The sequence below is a fragment of the Pygoscelis adeliae genome, unplaced genomic scaffold (genome assembly GCF_000699105.1).
Source record: "Pygoscelis adeliae isolate BGI_AS28 unplaced genomic scaffold, ASM69910v1 Scaffold38, whole genome shotgun sequence".
NCBI classification, from domain to species: Eukaryota; Metazoa; Chordata; class Aves; order Sphenisciformes; family Spheniscidae; genus Pygoscelis; species Pygoscelis adeliae.
In genome coordinates this window covers 1852630-1864190 of record NW_008825614.1, presented here as the reverse complement: position 1 = coordinate 1864190, position 11561 = coordinate 1852630, and the positions used below count along the sequence as shown (strand labels likewise).

The 11561-nt window shown below is 45.0% G+C and overlaps 2 protein-coding genes across 2 annotated transcripts in view; both read left to right on the top strand.

Annotated features, from left to right (window-relative positions):
* LOC103924315 (liprin-beta-1-like) overlaps window positions 1–6468 on the top strand; it is an 84112-nt gene extending 77644 nt beyond the window's left edge. Inside the window, exons 24-29 of the mRNA XM_009332809.1 lie at window positions 1723–1845; window positions 2670–2795; window positions 3646–3834; window positions 4393–4572; window positions 4923–4988; window positions 5790–6468. Of these exons, the coding sequence (XP_009331084.1) occupies window positions 1723–1845; window positions 2670–2795; window positions 3646–3834; window positions 4393–4572; window positions 4923–4988; window positions 5790–5876 (771 nt within the window). The 3' untranslated portion in view covers window positions 5877–6468. The remainder of the gene's footprint in view (window positions 1–1722; window positions 1846–2669; window positions 2796–3645; window positions 3835–4392; window positions 4573–4922; window positions 4989–5789) is intronic.
* A 4524-nt stretch (window positions 6469–10992) lies between these two features.
* The window catches only part of REP15 (RAB15 effector protein), a 708-nt gene continuing 139 nt past the window's right edge, over window positions 10993–11561 (top strand). Inside the window, exon 1 of the mRNA XM_009333001.1 lies at window positions 10993–11555. Coding sequence (XP_009331276.1) covers window positions 10993–11555 — 563 coding nt within the window. The remainder of the gene's footprint in view (window positions 11556–11561) is intronic.

Sequence of the window (11561 nt, the reverse complement as noted above, 5' to 3'; positions counted from 1 at the left end):
AATGCAAGTCTCACAGCACGTGATCACAGTTGCAGTGCACGGGAGGTTTTTCTTTTGTAGCACTCCTGTGGAGCAGCAGCAGCAGGATGCGAGCTGGAAAGTCTAGCCAGGCCTGTCACGTACTCCTCCTTACAAGTTTTTCATGGCTTGGCTTCTTCAATGAGAGAAAATCTGATTATTTTGTTTTTGAAATGCTAAATTTGTGGGGCTCGTCAGTGGAATGAAATCAGAGGTGGGCAAAATGTGACGACATCTGCATTTCTTAGGTTGCAAACCTGTCAGCAGGTCAGGGTGTTGGGTAGCGTCAGCAGCCTTTTTTAATCTGGGAGCCTCATCTGAACCTTCTGTCTCCTTCGCCATTGTCCACCACATGTGTCCTGTGAATTGAGCCCCCTTGGGTGCCAGAAGGGCCTGTCTCTCCCCTCCTTGGTGATTTGAAGGAGCTCTGAGTACAAGAAGGAGAAGAGGGAACTTCAGTGGAGCCAAAGCAAAACTCCTGCTTGCTACTGTAGTCATGAAGGGTGGAACTCATCTCTGCCAGCTCTTGACATCCAAAAGCTACCTGTCCAGCCAAAAGCAGTCGTCAGTGCCCTGTGGTCAGTGCAGAGAGGGGGGCACTGTGAGGCACTGTCTCATTCCTTAGCATGGCACAAATTGTCCTAAGAGATGCCTGACGCTTTCCACGGACACTGGTGGGAGCCTAAACAGCCAGTCTGTGCGAGCTATAAAATAAGTTCCCCGTGAGATGACTGTTTAAGTAAAAAACATTGCGAGGATTGAGCTTTTGGAGAAAGAACCAGCTGCTTTTGTTAGTATTACCGATGCATTGCAGGGAGGAATGTGGCCCTGCCTTTGCAGGCTCTTGCCCTACAATGTGTGAGAAGTGGCTCATCCCGTGCTGAAAATGGTGTGGTGTAAAGGCACAGCCAAGTTGCCTTGAGGTGCCTTGTCACAGAGCCAACCTTCAGGCTGCCCGTGTGTCCAGCGTGCTCCTTCGGCACATGTGAGGGGGAATCGGTGCTCCTGGCCAACCTGCCCTCCTTCCCTCGAACTGTAGCAAGTGCCTGCACAAGGTAGGAGCTACACAGTGATGGTGAGCTGGGGCAAGGAGACTTAAGGTGAGCCTCTCCACAGCCTGGGTATGGTCACCCTTTCCATGGTTCCATCACTGTGACAAGCATTTTAAAAAAACATTTCTCATTTGCAGTTCTGGGAAACCAACCTGACACACCTTCTGTTTTTCTTCTTCCCTCTTTTTTTTCATTCTGACCGTACAGAATGCCTCCATTTTCAGGTTGATTTATTGTTTTCAGTTAAACTTTTAGCTGGACATTTGTGGTATTAAAACTTTTGGCAGGATTAAATGCAAATGCCAGGTGAGTCTGATGCACTGTGTTTGGAAAGCTGTCGTGGTTCTAATCAGATCGCTGAGGATATGTCATCTCACCCTCTCCCCTGCTTGTTACCCCAGGTTTCTTGTACTAAGCTCTGTACCCTGTGTGAAGAACATCGCCCAGGAGCTGGTACAGAGCAACACAGGAAGCTTTTATTTTGGGACAGATGGTTTGACGTTAATCATGTGTCTCACATATTAAAATCTTACCCCAGAATGTGTCAGATATGCCATTTTAAGCCAGGGTCTGAAGCAGTCTCCTTCAGTCAGGTGCTGGTTCCACCAATAAGCATGTTTATGTTTATTAACTCCCTCTTCTTCTTTGGCAGGATGACTTGCTGTCCTTGAAAGTTGTTAGTGTCCTCCACCACCTCAGCATCAAAAGAGCCATTCAGGTTTTGAGAATAAATAACTTTGAGCCCAACTGTCTGCGCAGGAGGCCGTCTGACGAGGTACTGCTTTAAGATGAAACTGTGAAGAGGAATCCTCTACGGTTTTTCCCTGGTGTTTCTGATTATTCCTGCTCTGCCCTCTCCTCCTTTCTCCTCCTTCCTATTTCATTCCGTTTCATTTTTGGTTTCCTTTTTCTCATGTTGTTCTTCCAAGTCTCATGCTCTGCCATCACTACCTGGAACACCACTTTCTTTCCTCCACCTGTCATGGCCCCAGACTCACGTCCCCTTGCCAGATCTCCTACTCTTCTTCCTAGCCAGCAGCTGGCTGTTCTAGCTTAGTCTCTGATGTGCTGTCTGGAACATAAATCATCTTAAACTCAGTGCACTGTTGCCGTGAGTCTTGTGTAACTCTCTGGAAAATTGATGGCTGTGTCAAAATTTTCTGTGTAAAAGGAGTTTGGCCCTGTTACCAGATGAGAGACTGCCATCAGTTTGTTTTGGAAGCAGCGTAGCTGTATAGGGCAATGGATGATGAAGCAACCCAGACTCTTGGATTTAGATTCACGATACATATCTGCAAGAAAAGCACAGTGGCTCATGGAGCTAGTTAAATCTTCAGTTCTACTGGTAGAATTTGCAAGTAGTCCTCGTGCACAGCAGGATAATCAAATGGCATGAAGCATAATACAGACCTGCCCACTGTCCAGACCCATCTCCACATTTGTATTGCTGCAAGATAGCAATCCAAAAAGAAGTTTTTTTCTCAAGTGCAAAGTGAGCTTGCATTCATTAAGGGCAGGAGAGGTTTGTTTCAGTAAAGGTTGGGGCTGGGACAGCAGAGTCGGGAAGTCTCCTTAACTGCCCGTTCCTTCTGTTCACAGAATAACGTCACACCTTCTGAGGTCACCCAGTGGACCAATCATCGTGTGATGGAGTGGTTACGCTCCGTTGATCTGGCAGAGTATGCTCCTAATCTGCGGGGGAGTGGTGTGCATGGGGGACTGATGGTAAGGTTTTAGGCTGGCTTATTCCATTTTATTTAAAAAAATGTGGCTGAGAATCGCTAGAGCAAAGTTCTGACATATTTGCTGCACACACCTTATCTTCTTGTTCTGCTTCATAAGAAGTCACTATCAAAATTTATTACCATGTAGTTTAAAGGACATTACTATTTTGGGCAGAATTAGTGTGGGCAGCAATGGGTTTGATTATCTGTATTCCCCTCACAATTTAATTTAGGTATGGCATTCTCCACCTCCTGTCCTACGATGCTGTACACTGCTATCATGCTGTTAAACAGCCACTATCTTCCTTCTTAGACCTGGATAGGCTAGTAACAAGGAAGGCTTGTTACTTCTGTAAAATTTGCGATTTCAATGTCAATCCAGGATTATTTGTAATTGCTCTAGCATCAGATACTCCAGGCAAGAGATTTATACTTGCAAAAGTTTGTTGTGGTGATGAAGATGTATATCCCTGCTCCAAACATCTTACGTCTGATTATTTTCCATCATACCTCTGGCTATGTTTTCCAGAATTAGAGGATGGTGGGTAAATATTTTGTGGCAGCTTCACATATTACTTGAGTTAAGGGTGGATTTACCTGTTCCTTTCTTCTTAACTGCCAATTTGTTTCTATTTATAACTCAAGAGGGAAAGCTTGGAGGTAGCACTTTATGAATCCTTTAACTAGTTAACTCTCTTTTCTCTCTCTTTGTTGTATGTTTCCTCTAAGATAAAAACAAAAACCCCAGCGCAACCTTAGGAAGTGACCAAGATAGGTGTGCCTGTTGATGTCCTTGAGACCTCATCAGATAGCACTGGCTTCAACTGGATTCTCTGTGATTTGATTAATAGGTTTTGGAGCCTCGTTTCAATGTGGAAACCATGGCACAGTTGCTGAACATCCCACCAAACAAGACGCTACTGAGACGGCACTTGGCAACTCATTTCAACCTCCTCATTGGGCAGGAGGCCCAGCAGCAGAAGCGCGAAGCCATGGAGTCCCCAGACTACGTCCTCTTAACAGCAACTGCCAAAGTAAAGGTAGGTCACTTGTTCTGAGCTGGTGCGTGAGCTTCCAGGCAGACATCTAGATCTCCAGTGTGCTGGTTTTATCCATGACTGGAGGGCAATTCAGTAAGGTCTGAGAAAAGGGGCTGGCTGCTAATGAAAGAAGCGTGAGAGCAGGACTCAGCAGATCTGGGTTTGACACTTGTGTCTACCGTGAATGCACCACGTCTCAGCCTCTCATATGCACAGACAAGAGGTAGCACTCTTGTGTGTTGTCCTTCTGTCTGTACTATAAGATGTTTGGGAAGGAGACTGTCTCTTACTGTTTATATGCTCATGGTTTAATGCAGTGGGATTCTGATCTCATTTGAGATCCTTTAAATGGTGTTTTCTTAACAGTGGTAGAATTAGGGAACACATCTTGTTCTTTTGGATGCTACTATTGTGAAATACAGCTATTCAGAAGATCTTTGTTTAGGAGAGCAGTGGGGTTTTGACCCTTCATCATTGAAACAACAATGCAAGAGGAAGAGATCTGTTAATTCTTTGCTGACTCTCTAACTTCTTGTCAATTTTCTCTTCACTTGTAAGCCAAAGAAACTTGCCTTCAGCAATTTTGGGAGCCTGAGGAAGAAGAAGCAAGATGATGTGGAAGAGTATGTGTGTCCTATGGAGCTGGGGCGGGCATCTGGAAGTGGGTCGAAGAAGGGTTTTAAGCCTGGCCTGGATATCCGAGTATATGACGATGACGATTTGGACAGGCTGGAGCAGGTAAGCGAGTTCTAGCAGTTCGGAGTCCTTGACTGTGCTGTTAGGTTTGGGGGAAAAACCTTTCTTTTCACAGGGAAACCTTCCTTTCGCTTTGGCCCGTGAAGGTCCTGACTTGTGGCAGTCACACAGCACCACTAACAAATGTGTCTCTCAGCCCAAGGAGGTTCAAGTTGTGAATGCAGCGCCTTTAGGACCTAACTCTGGCATAACTGTCCTCCTCTCTCCTCCTTTGCTTTGACCATACAGAGTGTAATCAAGCAGTTACATTATTTGCTGCACTTAATTGCCACTCTGTCATGGCATACAATGAATTCATTATGCATTCATTATTCATTATCTGTTTTTTGTAGATGGAAGATTCAGAAGGGACAGTGAGGCAAATAGGAGCGTTTTCTGAAGGCATCAACAACTTGACAGTAAGGCTTAGAAGTGGGGTCTGTGGAATAAGATCTCTGTTTCTGTAAGATGGATATAAACCCCTTGGCAGTCGCTAGTATTAAATAGCGGTGCTATTAATATAAATATTTGCGTTAAATAGCACCGCTATTTAATACAAATACACTAAGTACAACTTTTCTTCACTATTACTGGCTCTGTTAAGCAGCTGAGTTTTGTAGTTTTGGGGGCAATTGCTTTGATTGATTTCAGTGCATAGCGGGACCTCGTCTTTGGATAGAGTGAAGCGCCCACTGGTCTCTGAGGGCTAAAGCATGTCAAATACTGTGCAGACTATGGGTGTGGTGAAGCCTCATCAGAACTAGGGGTTAGACGAGGTCCTTTGGTTTTTGTACAGGGACAGAGGGGAAAAGAAAAATTAGCGGTTGAGGAAGACACCCGCACATCCTGGCCAGGAGGTTCCCCCGGCTGGGAGTGGTGGCCCGTGGTCACCAGCCCTCTTTGCTGACTCTCCACCCTCCAGGGAGGGCAGAGGACCCACCTCTAAGCAGTGGGTTGCCAACTGAGAGTCATGGTGCGTTTTCTTGGTGGAAGCCCAGCCCCAGCCTGCGCTCTCCCAGCCGTCTGGGCCAGCAGAAAGGCAACTGAGCCCCACGCCGGTCAGGAACCAGCACAGGTGAAAAAGGTCCTCAGCAGAACAAAGATGTGGCTGGCAGGGCTGACGGCGCTGTTTGCTGCTGGGCACAGGACTGGACCGTCCCAGGTGCTTGATTTCAGTTGTGAGGGCCTGAACCTTGACTCTTCCCTCCTTTCCTTTCTAGCACATGTTGAAAGAAGATGAAATGTTTAAAGACTTTGCGACTCGCTCTCCTAGCACCAGTATAACAGATGAGGACTCCAATGTGTGACGGTAACCACCCGGCACTGACAAAGGCTCACTTTCCTATGTGCAAGAAACGTCATCGTTATACGTGACGGACAGCAGATCATGTACATTACATTGCTCTTGCTTCTGTTTGTTAGAAGTAATATTGGGGGGGTGGAGAATTTAAAAAAAAAAAAAAGGAGGGGAAAAAAAAAAAGGTGCCTACTCTAAAGTTGCCATAAGAAACACCCAGACACTGGTAAATGGTAATTGTTTTTACTATATTTAATGTACAAACTGGTGATATGTTTCAGAGTGTTGCATTTAAATTTATGTGGTATCACAGTGCTCCTTTTGCTTATTCATGACCTCAGATAATCCTTTATACTGTTTCAAAGTAACAGAAGATGTTAGGTAGAAGTATTGCATCTGTAGATATTGTGCATCAGCTTTCTCTAGGCTCTCAGCTGAAAAAAGATGCCACTGCTCTTTTTCAAGTGCATTTGTTCAGCACAAATACCAGTTCTGCCCTTCCTACGGTATCCAGTGTAGGATTTGAGTCATCCATGTCTTGCATAAACTCCCTGGTAGCTCTTGACTGTTGCTCTTATTTTTATATTTTTATACTGTTTTATTAAAAAAAAAAAAAAAAAAAAAAAAAAAAAAAAAAAAAAAAAAAAAAAAAAAAAAAAAAAAAAAAAAAAAGAAAAAAGTAGTATATGAAGTACATATAAAAGGAAAAATTTAAACTTTGTGAGATAGAGTGATGGAAAGTTCAAGGTGTGGGGGAAGGGGAGAGGGTTGTAAAAAGATTATGCCAGTTTGCATACCAGCTGGTTACTGGAAAAGGCAGGCTGACCTTTGGAACTGTTTGCTTTCATTGCTTTTTACGAAGTGCACAGTTTAATGATCTTCCATTTGGGATGAAACAATTATTAAGCATGTTTCTTCTAGCAGTGACTCTTACAGAAACTGCACATTTTAAAACGTCTTCTTTCTTGTTCCCAGCAGCAGTATTTATAGCATTCAAACAAGGTTATTAACACTTCTGTGACTTAAAAAATTTCCTTAAAGTTGAGTACGCCCTGCATATGGAAGGGATATTTCTGTGCTGTGTCTAACATAAAGATGGTGTAGTTGCAAAAAAATAAAGTTCTATAGAGAAGTGTATAGGAAATATATTATTTCATAGTATTAAACCTGAGGTGGGACTTTTCCTCAAAAATTCAAATATCAAACATGTTGCTTGTCATTTTACCTTCTTAAAGCACAGCTCCTCTGCTTTTGAAGATCGCCAGATTTTAAAAATCCTAACTAGCCAGTGGAAATCTTTCGTCAGCCTTTCGGTATTGCGAGGCGTCCTAGCTGAAAGCAAACAAAAAAAAGTAACTCTGTTTATCACAGTGGTCATTCGTATGGTGTTGAACGTTGCATGTATTTTAGCACAATGGCATGAAGCTTCTTTGCTTTGTAAAGGCAAAAAAAAAGTCCAGCTGGAATTGTTCCTTGCGGTGGTGTGTTCCTTTACCAAGCGTTTGTCACTCATTTCATCGCTCTCCTTGCTGGAAGTGAGACCGGTTCCGACACACCGCTGGGGTGGTGCAAGGGATGTTAGATTTGTGCTGACTTTGTGGGTGTTTCTGAGACGCTATTAACAAAGCCAGGAAAGGAAGAAAGGTTCTTTCAGGGGCTTCCAGGGAGCTCCCGTCAGATGTTGGGGTAGATTGGAAACATATTCTAGCATTATATTATTGTAACCTGATAAGCTATTACCAGCCTGGTTCTTTGAAGGATGTGCAGTGTAGGCTATTATTTATGTACCAAGATGAAAATTTTTACATGGACTGGTTGTGTTATACGTAATATAAAGTGCTGCCATTTTCTCTTTAGTGTCTGGAGCCAGGCAAACAATCCATTATGTATACATAAAATAGTTTGTGCTGCTTACCATTTGTCTACAAGCAAATCACAACTGATGCTTTATTCAAAATTCCTGACGAAGTAATGTCTGCAAATAATTTGCCGCCTGTTGTTTCTTCCTCTGCAGTCTTGGGGGTGTTGGAGCTATTTTATTCGGGCAGAAATACCACATTGTGTAAGGCCTGCCGTCAGCTTTAAGGTGCAAATGCTTGGGATGTGAATTCAGGGCTCGTTTTCTGTGAGTACTTTGCAATATGGTTATTGTTTTACATGTAAGTTGGACTTAAGACCCTGCCCTCCCAAATGCTGCAGAAGCACTGGGAAGACGTGCAGGCTTCTGAGCAAAGGTATTCCTCCAGATTCACTCTCACTAGACACTGGCTAATGAATATAACGACTGGATATTCAGTGGGGAAAGAAAAAAAAAAGGGGGCTAGTGACACATTATTGTGTGCTGAAATAGGCACAAATACTCTCCCTTTTCTCTTCAGTGCGGTGCTATTACCAAATGTATTAGCAAGCGTATCGGCAACGGCAGATGATGGTTTATTTTAAGTCCAGTGTAAGTAGCGTTCTCTCCAAACAACCTTTTTCCTGCGTTTACCAGTTGGAAACCAGGTCGTCCCTTTGAAGCTGCCTATCATCCGAACCTTGGTTATTTTATGGGAGTGGAATACGAAAGCAAGTGATACAGTCAGGAAGTTTATGTGTGAATGTGCACAATTGATACCGTTGGAGTATTTTAATTTGTGCGTGTTTGAAGAGGGCAACATTACTGTGTATTGCCATGTAAAACCCAATAAAGTCTGTGGAAAATGCCAAGTGTTTCTGGAAGCTGGTTCCTTTTTAATGTATCCTCTTTTTTTCCTTATTTTCCTAGGAAGCTCGTTTTGTACTATTTAAAAGACAAAGGAAGGAGAAGGGGCAAAATCGCACGTTTTTTGTGGACTGATTAGTTTGTTTGTCGATAGTGCCTGCAGAAAGACTCAGCTAACAGCTAAGAAATCATCTATCCTAAGTGTTTTTACTTATTTCTGGGATCCAGATTTGAACCATCTTGGGTTGTTTGGTATGGCGTGATTAGAAAGTGTTCCCCCTTGCTCGGTGTGCGCTCCTCGGCGAGTCCTCGCAAGGTGCTGAAGGAAGGACCAGCTCTGGCCCTTCTCACCGTAAAGGGCAACCGTCTCTCTGGTCCCAGGTGTCGTTCCCCTCCCCGTGCCCTCGCAGCCCTCAGCAGTCATAGGAGCTGCACCTACTTTGCCAACAGGAGCTGAGCTTCCCCAAACTACATTTTGTTGCTGGGGTGCAGGTACAAGTGATGATCAATTTTTTTTTGCCCAGTGTAGCCCAGATAACGGACCAGAGAATGCAGAACCCCTATCTCGTGACGTTCATTTCTGTGGGTTTGTTCATCAGCTCAACGTTTCAGTGGGAACACTGAGGATAAACACTTTGAAACCTAGAGTGTAATAAACTTTAGTTGTCTGTTTGTTTACGGTGATGAGGAAAAGATAGATGTGTATCGATCGAGAGCCTATGGAGATTAAACCCAGCTTTTTTTCTGTTCGCTTAAATTACATATATGCTTAGGAATGGAGAAGTAATACAGAATAACCTCTGGAATGACTCTTCTGATCCTCATCCACTAGCTATTGTTGCATCCTGGCTTTCCCTTTAGGAGAGAAGTTGCACTTACCCTACCTGCATGCTTTTTATACCTTGTACCGCTTTGTTGTTACGAATGTTTAGTGCATACTTTATGCTTCACCTCAGTATTTTGGCATTTTCACTTGCAACAAGAGCTTTTCCTACTGAGCCTCTTTATCCTCAGTTGGGAGGAAGAAGATAGTGCTCTTTGAGGCAGCTAAGAAGCAAAACCTTCTGAGTTGCCAGTAGATTTCGAGCAAGGAGAGAGTATTAGGTGCTGGGGAACCCTTAAATAGAAAGGAAATTAGAGTTAGTCAGAGATAACAGGAGAAGAAGCAGCGTGCTCCCTGATCATAGCTGTGAGAAGGTCACGAAGGAATGCAGGTGGGCCCATGACACATTTGAAGACCTGTGGATGGGATGAAAAGACACATAATATGTAGGACTTGATCTGTTTCTTAGAGAGAGGGACCCAGGGCAGCAGCAGGACTGACCAGCCTGTGTACCTGAGAAGGTGTTTCCCTGGGGTGGCAGGAGCACATAAACATCTGTAGGCAGAAGGAGAGAGAGATCAGATGGAGGTGTTTTGAGCAATGAGAGTAAAGAGGGCAGAGAAAGACAGATCCTCAACACTTTTTTCACTCATTCAGAATGAAGAGGAGGAGGAAGAGCAGCGTTCGGCAGGACAGAGCCTGTTTCTTGAGAATGGTGGTGAGATCCTGGGCCGATGAAGAGACCATAGTGGTGCATTTGGCACCAGCAATATCCAGAGCTGAACAGGGGTGGCTCCTGCTGCAGCGGTAACATACGTTCCAGCTTTCACAGCTAGGGAGACTGGATTTTTTAAGATTAGGAAGCTTGTTTATTTGTAGCTGTATTTGATAGTCGTGCGTGGTGGTGCATTGACTGTCCAAGCGTCCCTGAGATAATCCAGTTAGAGGCAGCAACAGCGCAAGCTTCTCAGTTGAGCCAGAAGTCCAGCTGAGTCCGTGTGCATTGCCATGGCACAACTAATGCCACTGACAGTAGCAGCAATTAATACTGGGATACAGGCAACGGCCCATCAAAAAAGACCACCGCGTCATTTCAAGCACTCTGTAGAAGTCTTCGCGTTTGGATGCGAACCCTTCTCTGGGGGATTAAAAGAAAAAAGTTGTTTCATCTCCAGGAAACACCCAGTGCCAATAAAATGGCTTCTCCATAATAGTCCTAGAAAGGAGATCAAAGGAGATAAGATCAGACTGGAATGAGATAGCATCAGCTAAAGAAATGGTGCCGGAATTAACAATAAGGAAAACAAGCACAGATGAATTCAGTAGATGTGAAAGTTACTGGGCCTGTCGGGCTGGTCGCTGCTCGGTGAGCTGCGGAGGAGCACACCCAGGAGAAAGCCCGGCTGCCCCACGGCACGGCAGCCTGCTCACAGAGCTCAGCTCTGCCGCTACCGTGACCTTCATCTGGAAGGTGGCAGGTAACCATGTGCATGCTCAAGAGGTCTGGCTTAGCCCAGCGCCTACAGAGCCTTTGCTGGAAAAGGAAGTGACTTCCCTGAGGTGGTCTGCACGTGGAAATGACCTCCTCCTGCACGGAAAATGGGCCAGAGGGTCTCTCACCAGGAGAACAAGGCTGAAACTCTAGTCATCTGTGAAGTCTTCAGCCAAGGCGTGGTCCATGCATCTCAAAGGCTGAAGGACTATCTTGGTTTTGTGGATCCTCAGAGCAAATTCCAGCCAGCCACAAACATGCTGAGCGAGATCTTTTTGGTCAACTTCATCAGCTTCTGCATGGAAAAGGGAGTGGAGGAACGTATCACAACCAGCAAAATGACCAAGCAGCAGTCCTCCCTGTTCGGGGTGGACTGGATCTGGACTCTGTCTGGAGCTGACAAGCAAATCCAACTTCAGATCGCTGTGCAGGCTTTCCAGCTGGCTGAGCTTTTCCGTAGCGAAGGCGGCCCCACTGAGGCGGTAGAGGACTGCCGCCGGGAAGCCGTGTCGGCAGACGAGCGCTTCCAAAACAGGAGCAGGTTTGAGAAGCTGGCGGAGTTCTGCCACCTGGTGGGATGGGACTGCCTGGGCTTGTTCATCATGTTCGGTGTGCCAGGGAAGCCCAAGGACATCCGAGGAGTCATGCTAGACAACATTGCCAAGGAGGAGCAAAA